The sequence below is a fragment of the Peromyscus leucopus genome, chromosome 2 (genome assembly GCF_004664715.2).
Source record: "Peromyscus leucopus breed LL Stock chromosome 2, UCI_PerLeu_2.1, whole genome shotgun sequence".
In the NCBI taxonomy this organism is placed as follows: domain Eukaryota; kingdom Metazoa; phylum Chordata; class Mammalia; order Rodentia; family Cricetidae; genus Peromyscus; species Peromyscus leucopus.
In genome coordinates this window covers 118,656,254-118,677,504 of record NC_051064.1, presented here as the reverse complement: position 1 = coordinate 118,677,504, position 21,251 = coordinate 118,656,254, and the positions used below count along the sequence as shown (strand labels likewise).

Sequence of the window (21,251 nt, the reverse complement as noted above, 5' to 3'; positions counted from 1 at the left end):
CAGACCACGAGGTCAGAGACAACCTCTCTGAGTGACAGACCAGGTAGGAACAGTGCTTAATGTGGAGCTTTGTCCTTCCAGATGGAGATCACAGCCCTGCTCCCCAGCTTCTCTCCTTCCATTCAGGAACTCAAAATTCAAGCCAGGAATGATGGCATATGCCTGTAATCCCAGTACCTGAGAAGTGGAGACAGGAAGATCGGGAGTTCAAAGTCATCCTCAGCTATATAATGAAATTGAGGCAGCCTGGGCTACATCACACACACACACACACACACACACACACACACACACACACACACACCTAAACTCAATTCTGGGAACAATTATAAAGCTTCAGTTATCCAAGATGATAAAGTTCTAGATCATGCAAAGTACCTTAGATCTGGGGATCTGCTAGACAAAGCTGTCTGCATAGGGACTGTGCTCTCACAGTTAACAACCAGGTAACTGACTACACACCTGGAATTTTGTTGAGAGGTCCCATGTGAAGGGTTCTTACCACAATCTGGGTGTGTGTTTATGTGTGTGCAGCTACACTGTGTGCAAATGCATGTGGAGGCTGAGGTCCACCTAGGGTATAATTCCTCGGGTACCACTCAACTCACCTTGCTTTTTGAGACAGGTCCTCTCGCTGGCCTGGGGCTCAACGGTAGGGCAGGCTAGCTGCCAGTAAGCCTCCAGGCACCTGACCATCTCACCTCCCCAGATTTTGAGTGTGTGCCACCATGCCTGGCTTTTTTTCAAAAATGTGAGTTCTGGGTTTGAACTCGTGATTATACAACCAGCACTTTACCAACTGAACCAGCTCCTCCGCCACCACTTTTTTTTTTTTTTTTCAAAACAACTCTGGGGTTTAGCCTCAAGCCATTCACCCAACACACACACACACACACACACACACACACACACACACACACACACACACACACTGTTAACCTTTTATAGGCCAAACACCATAAGAACATTGTACTTGTCCAAATAACTATAAGGCTGCCCCACAGAAACTTGCCCTGGCACTCCCACCTCAGGATCTGTGGGAGCAGCCGGGGTAGCAGTCCCCCAGGACAGATGTAGGTTGAAGGGATGTTCCCGGCGTTTATTTCTGGTCAGCCCTGGACACAGTTATGCATGAAGTCAACACACAGACTTGTATAGTAAGTAGGATAGTCACGGAGGTGGCTGACATGTGCAGACGACACAAAGTCCACCGAGCGCACCAGGACCTGGTGAGCCAGACGTGCCTCCACCATGCGCTCCACATCCTTGGCTGAGACCACCCGATCCGCTCTGGAGTAGAGGTAGAGCTCAGGCCAGTGGGAGCCCGAGTCCTGCAGCCTGTCATAGAAGTGGGTGTGGAAGAGGGCAGTGAACGGAGCCAGCAGGAAGTGGAACAGGACTACCACCAGAGCAAAGGCCACCACGAGCAACAGGCGCAGCACAGCGGGCCGGCGCTCCAGGATGGTTGCCAGGGCCCTCAGGGCCCCTACCAGGTTGCTATCACCGGGACCACTGTCAAAGATGGTGCCCACGACATGCAGGTGGCCGAAGCGCTGATGGGTTTGTAGGAGCTCTAGCACGTAGCGATAGAGCATGACGCCAGCGTTGCTGAAGACATGGAAGAGCAGAGGTTCCCGCTCAATCTCGTAGTCAAACAGGAGCTCGAGCAGCTTCTGGGCCATCACACGAAGTGATGGGATGCCCAAGGACTCAGAGAAGAAGACCATGTGCCAGGGGGCCGTGTATCGGATCACAATGCAGCCCTGGAGAGACGAGAGGACCCAGGTCAGTCCCAGGGACACGGTGGGGTGGTGGGTGCAGGTTCGTCAAAGGAGCCCAGGGGCTCTCATTTCCACAGCTGTGTCACAGCTAGCTCACCAGCTGCAGTACAGGAACATTCAAAGTCTGTTGTTTCGTTATTGGGGGTGGGGTTGTTTGTTTTTGTTTTTGTGTTGTTTTGTTTTGTTTTTTGAGATGGGGTTTCTCTGTGTAGCCCTGGCTATACTGGGACTCGCTCTGTAGACCAGGCTGGCCTCGAAATCACAGAAGATCTTCCTACCTCTGCCTCCCAAATGCTGGGATTAAAGGCGTGCTCAAGGCCTGTTTTTGAACACGCTGCTGCATGCTGTTCATGCCTCCTCAGCCTGGGATGGTATTTGAAGCCTGGAGCTGACAGCATGTTTTGGAGACATCTGATCCAACCAGAAGAAAATCTCTTCCCTCTGGTTCCCTCTGTCCTCTTGACCAATCCTCCCCCAGACCTTGCAAAGCCTTGGGACTTGGATACACCGGGCTACTTTGCAACCCCCTGAGACAGACGGGACGGCATGCAGGCCCTAGTCTTAACCACAAGAGGGCGCCTCCGAGCCAGAGCCAGCTCTGCACGGCAGTCCTGTCCCCTTCCCTGCTACAGCGCCCTGAAAACAAGAGTCCACACTGTCTGGTTTGGGGGTCTGACCTTTAGTTATAGCTGGTTCCTGGAATTAGGATCATTCCTCACACTCACCTTCAAATTCCAAACCAGAGAGGGAGGGAAGCGGGGAGGGAGAGGGAGAAGGAAAGGGAAGGAGGGAGGTAGAAACAAAACAATGAAAGAAATTCCAAATTCAGAAGTCATTGCCACTCTTAAATCCAAAAATCTAGGCCCAAGCTCACTTTCAGCTCCCATACCCTTCCCGCGTATGTCAAGTGTACCTTTAACCCTCTGGACAGGTCCCCTTGAAGGCCAGGTAGAGAAGGCATCAGACGCTACCCTGTCTGGGCCTTTACCCCTCTTATTAATTTGTTCTGGAGACAAGGAGCCTCTCTGTCAGGGACATCAGAGTGGGCAGGCTCTGGGGTCAGACAGGTCTGTGCTTAATTCTTGGCCCGCCATTTACTAACTGTCTGGGCAAAGAGTAATTTACTTCCCCTTTCTCTGTCTGTGTTCCCATCTATAATTGGGATGACACCCACCTCCAAAGGTTATGGTAGAAGTTAAATAAAAAAAAAAAATGCATCTCAAGAGACAAAGATGGTACCTGGCACAAAGTGAATCCTCACAGTAATAACACGGAGAGAAGTGTATGGGCATAGTTCTCTGACGACAGCCAAATAGGAAAGGCCAGCCATGGTCACCAGCCACAGACGCCTGAGCTTCCAGTCATGGAGGCACTGAAAACTCTGAAGGGGGTTGCTGAAGGCCACCCCCATTCCCAAATGGTTATGCCTGATAGAGGCTTCTGAGCTCCCCTCCCCCCTCCCCCGCAGCAGCCAAAGTAAGGTTTTTTAAATCACAGGAAGAATATAGAGTTAAGGAACAAAAGAATTAACTGCAGTGTGTAACCCTGTATTGGACTCCGGGTTGGACAAATCAGCTGTAGAAGATGCTTTGGGAACATGCTACTTGGGTCTCCAGACACAGACTGGAAAAGACATGCAATGAAAACTTACTAACAGGACAGACGGAGTCTAAAAAAGCAGGCTGCACACAGTAACTAACTAGAACCTACGTATACAAAAGGTATACAGAGAAAACCTACAAGGACGCAACCCTTACGGGGTAAGCCGGACAGTCTCTAGATGGTAGAATAAAGTAGCACCATTTTCTCTCGAATAAAAAAAAAAAGGTGTTTTAGACTGGAAAACTCTTTCTTCACGGCCGTCTTCTCTTCACCGGGGTAAAGGCAGGCCTTCCTCTCCGAGGCTGTCCCTACCACCTCAGCTCCTGTCTTCCCTGGGACCTTCCACCCCCCACTGTCTTCCTCACGCCTTCTGCCCACATTAACGGCCTCACTCTGCCAAAGGCAGCCTCCCAACGTCTGTGGGCGGGCATCCCCCTCCCCTTTCCCTGTGGAAGTCTCTTCATTAAGTCTGGGTTCCTCGTTGCTTCCCTAAACGAGTGCTGCCATCTCCTCACACCCCTGGTGTCTCATTGCCTAGAACCTATGAATTCTCTTTACCGTTCCTGTCTCAAAACCACAACTTTACCCAGAAAATGTCCCAGCCTGGACCCTGGCATGACCCTACGCCTCCTTATCTTACTCCTGATCGACCGGTAACCTACCCTCCTTCTTCCCAGAGCTCCACAATCCATCCCCGGGCCCCAGGGTCATTGAGACCCTCTCAACTACTTCTGCCGTCCAGTGCCAGCGTTTCCAATCCCCCCTCCCCACACTCCGCAGCAAACGGCTTTCTTGCTTGTTTTCTTTCTCTTTTTTAACGTGTGGTTTTTTGAGGCAAGGTTTCTCTGTGTAACCCTGGCTGTCCTGGAACGGCTCTGTAGACCAGGTTGGACTTAGAGATCCACCTGCCTCTGCCTCCCGAGTGCTGGGCTTAAAGGTGTGTGCCATTACCTCCAGGCTTCAATGGGCTTTCTTAATGGCAAACCTAACTTTACATCAATTCTCTGAGGACAAGGCCCTGGTGTCGCCTCTAAACACATACACTTTGTCTCCTTGATTTGCACCCTCTGCCGAAGGCTGCTTTGAGGAGATCTGACTAAACATGTAAAAGGGGGTTTTCCACACTGTACTCAGGTCCTCCTGGGACTTTGCCGGTTACCACAACCTCCACATCCAAATTTTTGAGCGGCCTAAGAAGTGTGACTCTTCTCCGAGAAACCCTGTGATCCTGGGAATGGAAAGGGGGAGGTGCTGTCTGTCAGTCCTGAGCTCACCTGGTCAGAAAGGGAGGGGGTCCCAGAAAACTATGCCTGGTGTGCCCTGTCCTGGCTCCTGCCATCCAAAGAGGCACGGTCCAGGGCGTGGGGCGTGGGGCGTGGGCTGACTTCACAACCAGGGAACACATCAAGGCCTCGGGGGAAGAAGAAACAGGTCAGGGGACCGAAGCAGACACAGGGGGGCATGGTATAAGCCTGCCAGAGTGCCAGGAGTCCACTGTCTCCCCACAGGCCTTTGGCACGGCTCTAGGGCTACCACACAGGTGCTCGACCTTTGCTCGAGCCCAAAGGTGAAGCAGCCAGGCCTCCAGCTCCCCACAAAGTGGCCAAGAGTAGCGGAGGCCCACAGCCGGGGCAAGCACTTACACACGACACTCACCCTCTTATGGTAGATGGCACTGTACTTGGCCAGGTTCTTGTCTCTGCAGCCACCCCAGCCCAAGAGAATCACCACAGGAAGTCGCTTCCTGGCCTCCTTCCCATCTTGGCTGGGGTTCTCTGAAAAACAGACGGGGACTGTCAACACCCGAGGCAGGATTGGGGTTCTGACCAATTTAGAGCTGTGGGCAGAAACCAAGAGGTGGCCCCGTTTCCTGTGGCTCCTGCCCCCATCCCATCCCTCTGGTCAACTGCCTTTTCGGGGACCTCTGTGGAGGCACCAAGGCATTACTGGAAAAATCCACAGGAGGACACCACATTTTAGTGACTCAACTCCCAAGAAAATAAAGCGAATGCTCTTTCCAGACAATAGCACCTTCCAGCCCAGGGAACCATGACCTATGGGCTAAATCAGACCATTTTCTTTCATTTTAAACAATTACATTTATTTCTTTGTGTGGAAAGGGCCACGGGTGCCAAGGTGCGAGTATCCGGAGGCCAGAGAATAACTTTGGAGTTGTTCCCCTTCCATCACGTGGCTCCTGGGGTAACTCAAGTCATGAGGCTTGGTAGCAGATGCCTTAACCCACAGAGCCAGCTCGCCAACCCACTGGTTTTCTACAGTCGATGGGCTAAAGTGGTGCAGGAGTGTGTGGTGTGGGCCCTTGGCCATGTGGTGTGTGCGTGCACTGTGGATGCCAGAGGTCAACACTGGGCATCCTTCCCAGCCATTCTTCACCTGCTTTGTGGAGACAGTCTTCCAATGAACTTGGAGCTCACTCTAGACTGGCCAGCCAATGAGGTCCAGGCTCCACTGCTTAGCCTCCCTCAACACTGGGGTCCCAGATGTGAGCTGCCTTGGTTTTTTGTTTTGTTTTGTTTTGATAGTGCTACTGGGAATATGAACTCATGCTCAGCCTTGAACAGGAGGCGCTTTACCCATGAGCCACCTTCCCAGCTCCAGAAATGGTTTGTTTTTGTTTGATGTCGTTGTTTGTTTTACATTGCTGGGGATCAAACTTTGGGCTCCACGGTGCTCTACCACTGAGCTGCCTGAAGCCCAGGCTTTTACTTCTTTTTTTCTTTGCTGGCCTAGAACTCACTATGTAGATCAGGCTGGCCTTGAACTCACAAAAATCCATATGCTTCTGCTTCCTGATATTAAAGGCATGCACCACCATGCCAAGCCCCCACACTTTTACATTTTTAAATGGTTAGAAAAAAATTTAATATGGTGACACACGCACCTATAATCTAGAACTCAGGGAGCTGAGGCAGGAGGACTGAATAGGAGAGAGCAGCCTGGGCTACATATGAAACCACAGTCTTTAAAAAATCACAATAAAATTATATGAACTTAAATTTCTGTGTATAGCCAGGCAGTGGTGGCGCATGCCTTTAATCCCAGCACTAGGGAGGCAGAGGCAGGGGGATCTCTGTGAGTTCAAGGCCAGCCTGGGCTACAGAGTGAGTTCAAGGACAGGCTCCAAAGCTACACAGAGAAACCCTGTCTCAAACAACCTAAATAAATAAATAAATTTATTTGTTTAATTAAATAGAAATTTTTCTGTGTATATAGCTGGGCATGGTGGCACATGCCTTTAATCCCAACACTCAAGAGACAGAAGCACATGGATCTTTGGGAGTTGAGGCTAGCCTGGTCTACATAGTGAATTCCAGGATAGCCAAAGCTATAGAGAGAGATCCTAGCTAAAAACAAATAAATAGTGGGCGGTGGTGGCACACGCCTTTTAATCCTAGCACTCAGGAGGCAGATGCAGGTGAATCTCTGTGAGTTCGAGGCCAGCCTTGTCTACAAAGCGAGATCCAGGACAGCCAGAGCTACACAGAGAAACCCTGTCTCAAAAAAACAAGACAAACAAACAAACAAACAAACAAACAAATCTGTAAACTTACAAAAAGCCTCATTTGATGTCTAGAACTGTAGGTCAGTGGCAAACAGCTTGTCCCGCACGGATAAAGCTGTGGGTTCACTCTCTATCCCGTGATCGTGCATGGGCAGGGCACAGAGTTTTATTGGGGTCTGGAAATGTAGCTCATTTAACAGACGCTGGCCTAACACGTGTAAGGCTGTGAGTTCAATCCCAGCACCATAAACCCAGCATGGCAGTACATGCCTGATACCTCAGCACTTGGGAAGGGAATCAGAAAGGATCAGGAGTTCAAGGTCACCTTTGCCTACATAGTGAGTTTGAGACTAGCCTTTGCAACATGAGACTCTGCCTAAAAAATAGATAAGATGGATGGATGGATGGATGGACGGACAGATGGACGGACGGAGACAGACGGACAGATAAATGAGTTACATTGGAACATAGCCATTCTTACCCAACTTATCTATTGTCTATAGCCACCTTCCAATGAAAACAGTACAGGTGAGTGGTTACAAAGGAGATCGTTGGCTCTCAAAGCCTTAACTATTGCTGTCTCTTTACAGTAAAAGTTTGGCAGCCTCTGTTCTAATCTATAGAGATGGAGGGAAAAGATCTTTAGAGTGCTTGCCTAGCATGCTCAAGGACCTGGGTTTCACCTACGGAACCACATGGCATGGTTGTACACCTCTATAATCCTAGCTCTCAGAGGATGGAATATCAGAAGTTCAAGCTCGTCCTCAGCTACAAAGTAACGTCAAGGCTCAAGAGCAGCGTGCAGTACATGAGACACCCATCTCAAAAAAAAAAATAAAAATAAAATAACAAAACAAAAGACCTGGGTAAAACAGCTTAAGCAGGGACAGGAGGCTGACTGGCCACACCTCCCCTGCTGTCAAGAGTCTACTGTGGCCTGTACTCACGGAAGTTTAGCCCCATAACACCAGGATGCAGGGACACTGTGTAGTCCCGGCTCCCCGCCCTGAGCACCCCTGGGGTTAGCCCCATCCACAGCTGGAAGCTTGCTTCCTTCAGTGATAAGAGCACAAGCTGCCTGCACCATGCCTGTCTGAAGAGGCCTCCCTAAAACCATGTCCCACCTACCTCATCTCCCCCACCCCCGCAAGGTGAGTGCCACCCCTCTGTGGGGCATCTGCACAAAGACTGTGTGTAGCTGGACAGCCGACCTCTAAAAAGGGGCTGGTGCATACCCTTCCAAGGACCAAGCCACTTGGCTATGGCTCAGCCGACACCTGAAATTTATGGATGCTGGTGGTGACCCGGCAACAGTAAATTTCAAGGCTAGTTAAGAAGATGGTAAATATAAATCACTAACCTTTGGACAAAAGGGAGACAACAATTTCCTGTGGAAATTAATGTGATTGAAAAGTTCAATGTTCCTGCTCTCCAGTAGCGGCGACTCTGGCCTTCAGAGATTAACTGCCCGCACCCGCAGGGCTCGAGGCCAGATGGAACAAGCTGCCAGACCCCCAGTCCCTCGCTGACACTCGCTATCCTTTCCGGGCTCTACTAACTCAGGTGGCTCCAAACAGTCACAGCCTTTCTTATCCCTGTGCCCGCTCTATCTACTGCTAGGGTGGCACCTCAGGACCTGCACTATGTGGGTGGGGACCAGCCCAGCCTTGCCCACCACAAAGCTCTGGCTTCACCTGGGTTAACCATCAGCTACCTCTTCCCACCGGATGACTCTCTGAGGTGAGCCACTGGATTTCATAGCCACCAGAGGCCACATGACAAGACCAGCCCCTCACAAACACAGAATGGGCATTTCTAAACAAGAGATTTGAGCAGGCTCTGCAGCGCTTCCAAACTGCCCTTCCAACACTGGGATCTAGATCACTGCTCAGCTCTGGGGTGAGATCTGTTAGGTCCCTTAATAAACGATTCTCAAGATGTTCATCTCTATGAAGACACCAGTGCCCTGGACATCCTGCCCACTCCCAGAGCCAAAGCACTCCCTCCAAGAACTAGTCTCTACTCTCCAGCGTCTGTACCCCACATGCTCTTCACAAGGTCAGGGGAGTGCCCACTGGCCCTCTGTAATTCACATTTGCTTTTACTTCTTTGTGGTGCTGGTACCCAGGGCCACGCGCATGGTAGGTGAGCATTTTAGCACTAGACTTTCCCCATAGCTGTCCCTTTGGATTCTATACATGAAAATTCTATAAAAGTATCTTTCAAATACGGCTTAGAGAGTGACAGTGGCCAAGAAAAGCCTGTCAGAGGAAGTCATGTTCCCTACCGTGGCCTCAAAGGCCCAGTGGGGCATGCAGGGTAGACAGGGGGCACGCGCAGGGCTGTGATAAGCCATCCTGGTGCTGGAAGCCTGAGTCCATGAACTAGGGGCTTGATTCCACCGCAATAAAGAGTGAGTGAAAATTCTGGAATGGCAAAGTGGCATGATCCAGTCTGCTCCTGATTACTGTAGCCTCCCACCACTGCTGAACGGCGGTCACTCTCCCCTTAACCAGCAGGTTCCGCAATGCAGCAAGTGACATCTACCGCATTTATCATCACATGCCCAGTGGACAGCATCATGGCTGGCCCGCACAGCAACTCACCCCACCCCGATCATCAGACTAGTCAGGTGCACCCGACGACAGCATGCTCTCCTCATACTGCACCGCCAGTGTTTGCTGGAGAAGCGAGGCTGCCACGGCAGGCAAGGGTGGTGAAGGTCTCGACCAGGGCAGTGCGGGAAAACAAGAACGGGAAAAGCCGGGCGGCGGTGGCACACGCCTTTAGTCCCAGCACTCAGGAGGCAGAGACAAGTGGATGGATCTCTATGAGTTTGAGGCCAGTCTGGTCTACCAACAGAATTCCAGGACAACCCTGTCTCAAAAAAAAAAAAAACCAGGAGAAGGAAATGACAGGCGAAAGCCACAGGCTTGGAGTAGTGTCACACGCTTCTAATTCTAGCATTCTGGAGGTTGAGAGTTCTAGGCCAGCCTGATCTACACAGCAAGAAAAATAAAGCAGATTCATTATAATTTTGAAACATGAAATTTCAGTAGGTCGCAAACCTCAATATAAGAATTAAAACTAGGGGCTGGAGAGGTGGCTTAATGGTTAAGAGCACTGTCTGCTCTTCTAGAGGACCTGAGTTCAAGTCCCAGCACTCACACGGCAGCTCACAACCATCTGCAACTCCAGTTCAAGGGGATCCAGTGTCCCCTCTCCTGACCTCTGTGGGCATCAGGCATGCACACGGTGCACAGACAAACACCGTGTAGGCAAAACACCAACACACATAAAATCGATTCTTCTGGAAAGGAGAACATCTTATGAACTCAACTGAGCAATGGTTTTGGGCCGTGACACCAACATCACAGGGAACAAACAAAACAGATAAGCTAAAATGTCAACATCTGCACTTTTATTTAATTTTATTTTATGAGTGTGAATGTTTTGCCTGCATGTATGCATGTGCACTGTGTATGTGACTGATGCTGAGGCCAGAAGAAGGATCTGGATCCTCTGGAACTAGATCAAGGTGACTATGAGCCTCCAGGTGGGTGGAAGATCTGGAACCTGAGGCTTTTGCAAAAGCAACAAGTTCTCTTAACCTCTCCAGGCCCAAATTCTATACTTTCAAGGGCACTTTCAGAAAGAGAGACAGACAGACACAGACAGAGACAGAGAGAGACTTACCTCTGAACCTCTAATATGGTCCTGGTATTCAGAACATACTTAAAACTCTTACAATCTAAAACCAAAACAAATAACCCAGGTGTGTGTGTGTGTGTGTGTGTGTGTGTGTGTGTGTGTCCGCTAGAGGGGGGTGGGAGCAGAGAGAGAGAATGTATATGTATATGAGTGTAGTACACACCCTTATATGGGCACCCATACACACATATGGAAGCCAGAGGAGGACAGGAAGTGTCACACTATGTGAAAGGTGGACATCTGTACAATGGAATATTACTCAGTCATAAAAAAGAATAAAGTACTACCCTGCCTGTAGTATAGATGAGCCTTAAAAACACCATGCTAAGGGAAAGGATCAAAAGGTCATATATCAGAGGATTCCATTGATATAAAATAGCCAGAAAAGGCAAATCCATCGAGACATAAGGTAGATCTGCAGTTGTCAACAGGGGGAAGGAAGGGCGGGGAGGGACCACCAATGAGTCCTGGATCTTTGTCAGTGTAAAATTTCTAGAATTTGATCCTACCAATGTTTTCACAACCTTGTGGATATACTAAAAGCCAATGAATTGTACATTTTAAAAGATGAATTTTATGATATGTGAATTATATCCCAATATCATTTTTTAAAATGGTAACTGAAAAAGTAAGCTGCAAAATACTATCACAAAAGAATATCATCTGGGGCCCGGCATTGGTGGTGCACGCCTTTAATCCCAGCACTCGGAGCAGAGCCAGGCGATCTCTGTGAGTTCGAGGCCAGCTGGCTACAAGTAAGCTCAGAAAGCACAAAGCTACACAGAGAAACCCTGTCTCGAAAAAAAAAAAAAAAAAAAAATATCATCTGGATGAACAACCAGCCATTCTCTACATGGCAAAAGCCCCAACTGTTAATGGCAAATCTCTCTGAAATTAAAGGCAATTTCTTTTTTGAGACAGGGTCTCACAGCTTTGAACTCGCTGCCTAGTTGAGGATGCCTTCAACTCTGATCCTCTTGCCTCTCTCCCTAAGTGAGGGGTTACAGATGTGCACCACCACAGCTGGCTTAGAGTTGTTGGGTTTTGTTTGTTTGTTTGTTTGTTTGTTTTTTGAGCTGAGGACCGAACCCAGGGCCTGGCACTTGCTAGGCAAGCGCTCTACCACTGAGCTAAATCCCAACCTGAGTTGTTGTTGTTGTTGTTTTTTCATGTTTTTAAAACCATTTTCTAAAACATATATGAGGCTGGGATGCAGCTCAGGGCTAGAACTTGACTGTCTTGTGCAGGACCGAGATACTCCAAAAACAAAAAAGATTTCAAAGCAGAGAGCATCAATTTTGCAAAGAAAGTTACAATACCATTTCAAAACTACAATTGGGAAGATAGTCCCATCAACTCAACCAAGCCAGCGTGGTTAAGGATACCCAGAAGCCCCTGGGAATGAAGAAGCGTTCTTTTCTACCCTGACACTACTTGAGCATGCTACAAAATAACTCAATCCCAGGCCGCCTGTCATCTGTCAAGGAATAACGGGATGCTGGGAACACGAGAATTACAAATATGTCTGCTGTTCAGAAAGCAGTTCAAGTCATAAACTAAAGCATAAATTAGGTTGTGTGTGTCCCAGGGGCGTGTAGAGAAGACAAAGAGGGCGACTCGACACAGGCTGTTTGTAATGGGAAGCGAGAATCACACACAAGGAAGGCAAACAAGAAAACGACTCCCCATTTCCCCTACCCCCAGAAATCCTCTCTAGAGTCTCACTGCTCCTACATTTAATCCAAATTATTTTAAATTTAGCCTTTGAAATAACATAGTAGAATTGCATTCCATCTAAGAAGCCACATCATCCAAAGCTGTACATCAGTTCACATCTTTAACTCTGCGACTATGAAACAGACCTAAGGTAAGTCCTTCAGTTCCCAATCCCTCTATCTGTGGAATGGGCTAATACTTACTGCAAAGAATTCAGCAAGATCATGACTACAGAAGGCTCAGCAATGTACCCGCTCAAAGAGAGAGTTCAGTAAGTGAAGGGATTATTGCTTTGCTGCATGCCCACCGCAGAAAAGGTAGAAAATGAGCATCAAATAAAATCGGAATCATACTCTTTGTCATCTGCTTTCTTCCGCTCAGCAATATATCGTGACCAGCTCTCCCTGTCAGTTTCTATATTTTTACACCATCATTTTCAGGGGCTGCAGAGGAGCTGTAGAATGTTTTCATAATTTATGGCCACCAATCTCCCATTATTGAACATGATGTTGCTCCCAATTTGAGGCTATAATAAAAATACTTCAGTGGACGCCTTTCTTTGTGTACAGCCCTCACTGTGGTATCTCGGTCCTGCAGCCCTTCCTCACGCCAGCGGAAATCTTCACAGTCACAAGCTCTGGAGTAAGGCTCGCAGGCTGAAAAGTGTTACTTGGAGCAAGATATTTCATGCCCTCCATACGCCCATCCGTCACCTGGGAAACACGGTTAAGAGTGCCCCTCCTGCCAGGGTGACAGTGAGGATTAAAAACACAATGAAAGGAGGTCCCAGAGGACTGGCATGGGGATGGGGCACAGCATGGTCAACAGCAGAAGGTGACCAGCGCAAAGGGCACCCTGGGTCTAGTCCTCAAATGCAGGGCCCGAAACAGAAGCAGGCATGGAGCAGGCCCCGGGAAGAGGTTTCAATTGCCTTGTTAATGGGTGAAAGAGAAGGCATGAGAATTCAAAATAAATAAAATCTGTGCTTCAACAACACACTGAAATTGGAACAATTACAGAGGAATTAGCACGGCCCCTGCACAAAGATGACACGCGATATATGAAGCATTCAGCAGAGGGTTGTTGTTTTGGTGTTTTTTGGGGTGTTTGAGACAGGGTTTCTCTGTGCAGCCCTGGCTGTCCTGGAACTCACTCTGTAGATCAGGCTGGCCTCGAACTCAGAGATCCACCTACCTCTGCCTGAGTGCTGAGATCAAAGGCGTGTGCCACCACCATCCAGGTGTGTTCAGTGGTTTTTAAATAAATGAAATATTTAAAAATCTACAAATATTAATTGTCCTTTCCCCTGTCCTTCCTTTCTTCCTTTCTTCTTTCCTTTTTTCCGTTTCCTTTTGAGACAGGGTCTTGCTCAGACTAACCTGGAAATTGCAATCCTCCAGCCTCAGTCCCCTCTGTGTTAGGATTCTCACCATACACCTTCACACCTGGCCACCTCTTGAGGTTCTCGGCTCTCCGTGAGCGAAGCTTGCCAAGCCTCCCCTGGGCCCCTGCTTCCTGCGGCCACTCTGCTCTCACTTCTCCTCCAGTGCCTTTATTTTGGCACCTTTGCTGATCACCACGACCTGTCAGGCCTCTGGAAGCTCCTCTCCTCAACACCCGCCCCTCACGATGGTGGGGACACAGCACTGCTTCTGTGCCAGAAAAAGCTCCCTGAGTTTAAAGATATGGCTACATTTCTTTGACCGTTGCCACCGGCAGGCAAAAGAGAAGGCTCACAATAAAGTCTGGAACCCCTCGAGTCACCTGAGGTGGCTGCCTTGAGGCCTTCTGGTAACTCAAAGTTTCTGTGAAGTTTGTAGGGTCAGCGTGGTGTTGAAAGATCAAATCCAAGATACTGCACGTTAGGCACGCCAGTCTGCCCAGCCTGCCCCACAATGCGTGAACGACTCCAGCCCACCGTTACAGTTAGCATCAGCTGCTCACTTAGCTGTCAAATCACGACAGTGCCTGGCTCTGTGGCTTTGATTTGATTTCCGATTCGGGGAAAGGGTAAGGCAATTCCAAAAACTAAAGATGACTGACCATCCTGCACACTTCCTCACTAAACAGTAACCACAAAGGAAGGGCAATCTCTGCCCTGGGCCTTCCAATGAGAGCCATTCTGTGCAGCCAGGCCAACCTGTAGAGAAACTCTATCCAGAAGAGAATCCTTAAGTTCAGAGACCACTGTGTACAGGTTAGGGTTGGGACTGGGGTTGGGGTTAGGTTTGGGTTAGGCTTAGGGCTGGAGCTAGGAGTTAGGGTTAGGGTGAGGGTTGGAGCTAGGGTTAGGGTTAGTGTTAGGATCAGGGTTAGAATTAGTCTTAGGGTTGGACTTAGGTTTAGTGTCAGGATTAGGGTTGGAGGTAGGGTTAGGGTTGGTGTCAGGGTTGTGTTTAGGGTTTGGGTTGTGTTAGCATTTAGATAGTGTCGAAGTTAGTTTTAGGGTTAGTTTTAGGTTTGGGTTAGTGTTGGATTTATTCTCAGGGATGGAATTTGTAGGGTTAGGATTGAGATTTAGGCAGGTATTGGGGTGGATTTCGGGAAGCAGTCCACGTCCTCCCACTTAGCTCTGGTCATGCACACTGAGCGGGCAGCTGACGAAATAACTGAATGCCCTGGAGGACTTCCTCTTTGAGGAGAGATTCAGGGAAGTAGGAATGCTGTCTCTTAGAGAGGAAGAGGGCTTACCTTGTAGATGGAATCCACACAACTGTGAAACCACTGCTTCCACACTCCTTCCCTCTAGAAACCACAGCTCTCTGCAGCTGCCTGTCCATGAACCCCTCGAGGCACCAACAACTAACCCTTGGAAGACACAGCAAACACCAAACTGAGCAGAGACAACCTCAAGGCTGATGTGGTTCAAGAACAGGAAGTGCTTTCTAACAATCCCTCCAAGAGGCCCCGGTGTCTGGAGGAAGCGTCTGCCAACAACACAAGGTCCTGCAGAGGAATGCAGGGTAAACTGGGCCTCGGATGTCTTCCGGTTCTAAGCCCCAGCCTCCTAAAGTAGCCTGGGGAAGCACAGGGGAGGGGAAGGATGGACAGAGCAGCCACTACGTTCCAGACACACATCAGTATCTACCCTGGGGACCTTCACAATCCTAGAGGGTTGTTGTTACTATTTCTATCTGACACAAGAGAAATACATGGCTCAGAAAGCTTCGATGATCTGCTAAAGCCAAGAGTAGCAGTGTGTGCCTTTAATCCCAGCACTTGGGAGGCAGAGGCAGGAAGAGCTCTGTAAGTTCAAGGCCAGCCTGGTCTACATATAAGCCCCAGAACCCGTCTCTATCATCATCATCGTCATCATCATCATCATCTACCAAAGCCAGTTCTGGTGGCATATGCCTAGAATGCTAGCTACTAGAAAAGATTAAACAGTATTTGTAATTTCAAGCTTATTTGGGCAGTAGAGTACGTTCAAGGCCAGTCTAGACAACAGAGTGAGACCATCAAAAAGGAGGGCTGAGCTGGTAAGAAGGTGCAGCAGGTAAAAAAGCACTTACTGCTAAACCACGTGACCCAAGTTAGATCTCCAGCTCCACAGGGCAGAAAAAGAGAACCAACTGTCCTCTGTACTGTGCACATACACTATGGTGTGTATGCACACACACAAATAAGTATGTATGGCATAGTGGTAAAACACTTGCCTTAGCATGCATCAGGCCCTGGGTTCAAACCCCTAGTCCTGCCAAAATAAATAAATAATAAAAACTTGCCAAAGCCAGAGAGCTACTAAGAGATAGGGCAGGAAACACAAACCAAGACTGTCTCTACCCACCTGGGCAGAGACAGCATCCCTGCCCTCCTGGCCATGCAGAAGGGAGTGCCAGCCCTTTGCAGCTAATGGTTCTGCAAGGATAGCAATATTCACAGACTTCATCTCATGCTAAAGTCAAAAGCCCTTTCATACCACAAGCCCAGTGACCCAGCTCTAGGGACAAACACATAGTGGCAGCCATCCGTGCTTTGAGAGCTGAGAGGCTGCTGCCTGTTCTAAATTCCAAGCAACGAACACACAGTAGGACCAGGGGGACCTGGGAAGGCTGCTGAAGGAAGCTAAGCTTTATGATGAGCTGGACCAGTGAGGGGCAGTGGACTGGAAACTCTATTCCAAACAGACCAAAGAGCAGAGGCAGAGGCCGACCTGTGTTCCAAGCCTCCTCTGCTGTAGTTTCCAACATTCCATTCTCTGGTCCAACACCTTATATTGCTTTACAAGCTACTAATCTTAGGAAGCCTCCCACACATCTTTTTTAATGATATGAATGCAGGGGGTAAACAATGTTAATTCTAAATGCCAACTACTACACTCATTTCCATCAGGATCTATGCCAAGTTCTTTACACAAATAATCTCAGTTGTGCAACCAGCAATTTTTCCTCATTTTTGCAGATAGGGAAAACTGAAATTCAGAGTTGAAACTCTACCGAAGGTCATCCAATTACTAAAAGCAGCAGATAGGATTTCGACAGAGTTCAAGCCGGCCTAACACTCGGTTCTGTTAACCACTGCCAAGGATTGTGGGGAAGCAGAGAACCAGGCACGCCGAGCCCCTGGGCTTTTCTGGGGACCAGAGACTCCCCAGGGACTCCATTCGTTCTGGAAAATGAAGGGTGGGCCTAGCCACACTTGGCGATGGGAAGCCTGATCCAAAACAAAAGAATTAGGGCGAACCTCGAGGGTCCTCCAGCCACAAAGAGAAGCAAGAACACGGGCCTTGAGAACCTGGCGTGGAACAGAAAGACCCTCAGTCGACTGGGGGGGCGGGGCGCGGGGGGCGGGGCTCTGCGCGCCCCGCAAGCTCCATCCTGCCCGGCAGACCCCGGAGGGGGCGGGCTGCGAGAGGGCGGGGCCGCGGGGCAGGCGGGGCGTCGCTGCAGGGCTAACCTCCCGAGTCCCGTTCCATACTCTGGCTCCAGCAGGGCTGATCCGGGATCTCGATGCTGTAATCCAGCTCGGCCGAGGCCATGGTGAAGGTGCGGGCCGTCAGCACGGGCCTCCCGCCGGAACTCCCGCAGTTTCACCTCGCCTGGGCCGGACGCTGCCAGGCCACGCCCACACCCCGCCCACGCCTGGCGCTGCCCAATCCCCGAGCCGCGTTCTGTGACCTCCCTCCTAGCAACCACCAAGTCGCTCCACGCTTCCCGCCGCACCCACTAGCCGGGCCCTAGCAACCACGCTTTGGCCCCTCCTGTCCTTGGCCCACAGCAATTGGCTGACTCTCTTGATATAAATCAAGTCTTGGTCAGCGGGCCGTGCTCTTGGAGCGTCCCCATCCCCCTGGGAAGGTAAGAGTAGATGGGAGAGTTGAAGTATTATGGGCATCTCAGAACTTTGACTTCTCAAACCTGGTAGAAAACTTGGACTTGCACATCTAACTACGTCTACCTCCATCACCAGCCACAGTTCACAGGCTGGAGGCAAAAAAAAACCGAACAAAACAATGTAAGGTGGCAGGTGCGGACCGGTCCTCCCACTCGTGGGAGACTGGCTGCCTGGCTGGGAAGGGGTCTTCAGGTAATGCTTCAGTAATGACTTAAGAAATACCCTTCCATGGGTGAGGCCAAATAGCTCAGACTAGTACAGTTTTCTTGCATTTAGTAAATATTTACTGAACAACTAGCTGTATGTGTCAGAGACTGGACAATATACAAATCTTTGGGCGCTAGTGAGCTCCGCCATTGGTCCAGGGGTTCTCGGCCTGTGGGTCATGACCCCTCATAGCAGATATTTGTATTATGTTAACAGTAGCAAATGCGCCGTTATGAAGTAGCAACGAAATAATTTTATGGCTGGGGTCACCACAACATGATGAACTAACTGTATTAAAGGGTCTGTCTCAGCATTAGGAAGGTTGAGAACCACTGCCTTGGTCCTTATGGTCTTAATGGGAGAGAGGGATGAACCGTGTATGAACCACCTCTAATCCGATGGGGAGGAAAAATGCTTCAGAAGGGTAAGGACTGGGGGAGCCCAAGAGAAGTAGTAGTTATGACAACAGGGTAGTTGTGGAGCTGGGTCTTGAAAGACTTGTGAAGAAAGGGAAGGTAAGAACCCACAATTGAAAAGTTTAGAAGGGGAACAGAGAGAGGCAAGTACAGGAAATGACGTGAAGTGTCTTCTGGCCCGAGGGGAGACTAGTGCAAAGGAAACATTGGAAGGACAGGCGCAGGCCCAGGGCAGCATTTGATGCCCAGCTCATCTTGGAACCTGCAGATAGACGAAGCCAAAAGTAATACGTTTTCCAGTGTGTCTTGTACCTTTGAGCACAAGGGCTTAGATTTACCATGAAGACAGCAGGAAGTTGTTTGAGTACAATGCAGAGCCTGGACTGGGGATTGGAAGAAGGAGGGAGGCCAGTTAAGTTATTTGAGTGATGGGGAAGCTTTGGGTATGAACCTAGAGGATGGAAGCCAAGGGGAAAGTGTTGAGAGCTGCTGGTTAAGTAAGGTAAATAAAATCTCAGAGATGACACTGGACTCACAAACAAGGAAGTGGCTAGTGACCTTTACCAGGCTGTTTCAGTAAGCAAAGATTCGGTGGCTTGAGAGGCGGATGGGAGGTGACAGGCACGGTGGTAACTTGTAATCTCAGCATTTGAGAGGTAGGCTGAGGAAGCTGATTGTTCCAAGGTCATCCTCGGCTACTTAATGAGTTCTAGGCTAGCCTGAGCTACCCGAGGCTTATCTTAAAAGAAAAAAAGAGATGGAATGCTTTCAAGGCATTTGCCATTTATTGGCAACCTCTAGGTCTATGGGCTTTTGTTCAGGTGAGAGAGAGCAAGCAAAGAGGTAAAAGGTAAAACTGTGGGGGAGAGAGAGCAGGTAAAAGAGTGTGCCCCCCAAGTGGAAAAATCTCACTTTAAACAGCTGAGGAGTGACCAGCAAGATGGCTCACCAGTAAAGTGTCTCCTGGCTGAGCATGAGGAACCAACCTGGGTGCCCAGGACTCACGTAAAAGCTGCACAGTAATAACAAATTAATATTTTAAAAAGAATAAAAATGATCTCTGTGAGTTCGAAGCCAGCCTGGTCTACAGAGCGAGTTCCAGGACAGCCAAGGCTACACAGAGAAACCCTGTCTGAAAACAAACAAAACAAAAAACCAAAAGAATTAAAAGGTGGAGAGAGAGAAAGACACCCAGTGTGGTGGGATCCAGATGTAGAACTCTCAGCTCCTTCTCCAGCACCACATCAGCGTGCACACCACCATGCTCCCTGCCATGCTGATAATGAACTAAACCTCTGGACTGTAAGCCAGCCCTAATTAAATGCTTTCCTTTATAAAAGTTGCCGTGGTCATGGTCTCTGTACAACAGTAGAACATAGACTAAGACAGAAGTTGGTATTTCTGTGACAGGCCTGACCATGCCCTGATGGGTAGTATGTGGACTTTGGGACTTTGGATTGGATAACCTGGTGAAGGACAACAGGGAACAACAGGGAACTGGGGCTCAGTGAGCCACACTAGTAGGAGTGTGGAAAACAGTGGTGCTCAGAGCAATGTAGATCATGATGGCCCAGATAAAGAGGTTTTAGAAGAGAAGATTATTAGTATGTGGTCTAGAGACCATGCTTGTGATATTTTGGCAAAGAATGTAGCTGCTTTCTGCCCTTGTCCAAAAAAAAATCTGCCTGAGGCTAATGCAGCAGGCTTTCTTTTAGGCCACAAACCAGCTCCCAAATAAAGACACAGAGACTCACTACTACTTATGGATGCTTTGCCTTAGCTTATGCTTCTCCCGCTGGCTCTTAACATAATCTAACCTGTTTCCCTTCATCTACGGTTTGCCTCAGCACTTTTACCTTTCTTTCATCCTGTTTGTCCTACTTCATGTCTGGCTGGCCTTGGGTAGAGTTGGTTATTTTACTCTTTTACTCTTTGGGGGCCCGTCATCCAGGTCCCAAATAAATCACACAGAGTCTTATTCTTACTTATGAATGCCCAGCCTTAGCTTGGCTTGTTTCTTGCCAGCTTTTCTTAACTTAAATTATCCCATCTATCTTTGCCTATGGGCTTTTACCTTTCTTTCTTTTTAATCCATGGATGGCTGTGGAGCTGGGTGGCTGGCCCCCTGCATCCTTCTCTCCTCATTTTCTTGTTTCTTGATCTTTTTTTTCTCTCTTTTTCTCCTTCTGTTTATTCTACCAGCCAGCCCTGCTCATCCATCTACTGCCTAGCTATTAGCCATTCAGCTTCTTATTAGACCAATCAGTTGTGCCTTAGGCAGGCAGAGCAACACATCTTTACGTCATTAAACAAATGCAGCATAAACAAAGGTGACACACCGTTACACAGTTAAAGCAATATTCCACAACATAAACAAATGTGACACACCTTGACACAGTTAAAGCAATATTCCACAACATAAACAAATGTAATTCTCTTTGCCTAGTTAAACAAATATTCTGCAACAGGCTAAACTGAAGAGTTTTGGATTAATGGCACTGGCAGAGGAGATTTCAAGGCAGCCTAGTATTGACTCTGTCATGTGGTTATTAGATGTCACTCGTGTAGATCTATAATGAAAAGGAGCAAGCTGAGCAAGGAAAATACAAAATGTACAATTTGAGGAGGAAATGAGCACCCAGGAAGTGTAATGGCCAATACTCAATGAGATAAAAAGATTAAGGGAAAACCTGATGCTCAGTGGAATAAAGGGAGTGGTGACCTCGGGGCAAGACCCCACCCAGCTAAGCCTCCAACTTATGCAAAGGAATTAAAAAATTAAAGGAATCTAAACAGTGAAGAAAACCATCAAAATAGAAAGCTGATGAAAATGTATTTGAACAAGGTGGCCAAGTTCCAGCCCCAGCAAGCAGTAGAACTTGTCAGCTTCAGCCACGTGGTTATGGCTTTAGAGTCCAGAATACAAGATGGGGTTGTGGAATCTCCCTCCTCGACTAAGGA

At 48.7% G+C, this 21,251-nt stretch overlaps 2 protein-coding genes and 1 pseudogene across 5 annotated transcripts in view; 2 read left to right on the top strand and 1 right to left on the bottom strand.

The window, feature by feature from the left end:
• Positions 1-1,074: 1,074 nt before the first annotated feature.
• On the bottom strand, positions 1,075-17,429 carry Tmem53 (transmembrane protein 53). 3 transcript variants are annotated; one of them, XM_028893193.2, is made up of 3 exons: positions 17,230-17,429; positions 5,040-5,158; positions 1,075-1,763 (listed from the first exon to the last, which is right to left on the bottom strand). In XM_028893193.2, the coding sequence occupies exons 1-3, from the start codon at positions 17,309-17,311 to the stop codon at positions 1,110-1,112; spliced, it is 855 nt and encodes a 284-aa protein (XP_028749026.1). In that variant the 5' UTR covers positions 17,312-17,429; the 3' UTR covers positions 1,075-1,109. The 3 variants fall into 3 exon arrangements, with proteins under 3 accessions (XP_028749026.1, XP_028749027.1, XP_028749028.1); XM_028893194.2 differs by having other exon boundaries at positions 17,251-17,429; XM_028893195.2 differs by lacking the exon at positions 17,230-17,429 and adding an exon at positions 4,658-4,794 and having other exon boundaries at positions 5,040-5,124.
• LOC114709412 lies at positions 13,315-13,415 on the top strand (annotated as a pseudogene).
• Positions 17,430-17,458: 29 nt separating the features above from the next.
• Armh1 (armadillo like helical domain containing 1) overlaps positions 17,459-21,251 on the top strand; it is a 42,108-nt gene continuing 38,315 nt past the window's right edge. For both annotated transcript variants that reach the window (XM_037202862.1, XM_028893241.2), the window contains exon 1: positions 17,459-17,630. The gene's annotated coding sequence lies outside the window, so the exon portion shown is untranslated. The remainder of the gene's footprint in view (positions 17,631-21,251) is intronic.

What these genes read in the sequence shown, in the direction of transcription:
- Tmem53 (XM_028893193.2), bottom strand. Translation starts at nt 17,311, where the DNA reads ATGGCCTCGGCCGAGCTGGATTACAGCATCGAGATCCCGGATCAGCCC. An exon ending in TATGGAACGGGACTCGGGAG is followed by an intron (nt 5,159 to 17,229) that starts GTTAGCCCTGCA and finishes TCTGTTTTTCAG; the next exon opens with AGAACCCCAGCCAAGATGGG. An exon ending in GTGCCATCTACCATAAGAGG is followed by an intron (nt 1,764 to 5,039) that starts GTGAGTGTCGTG and finishes TCGTCTCTCCAG; the next exon opens with GGCTGCATTGTGATCCGATA.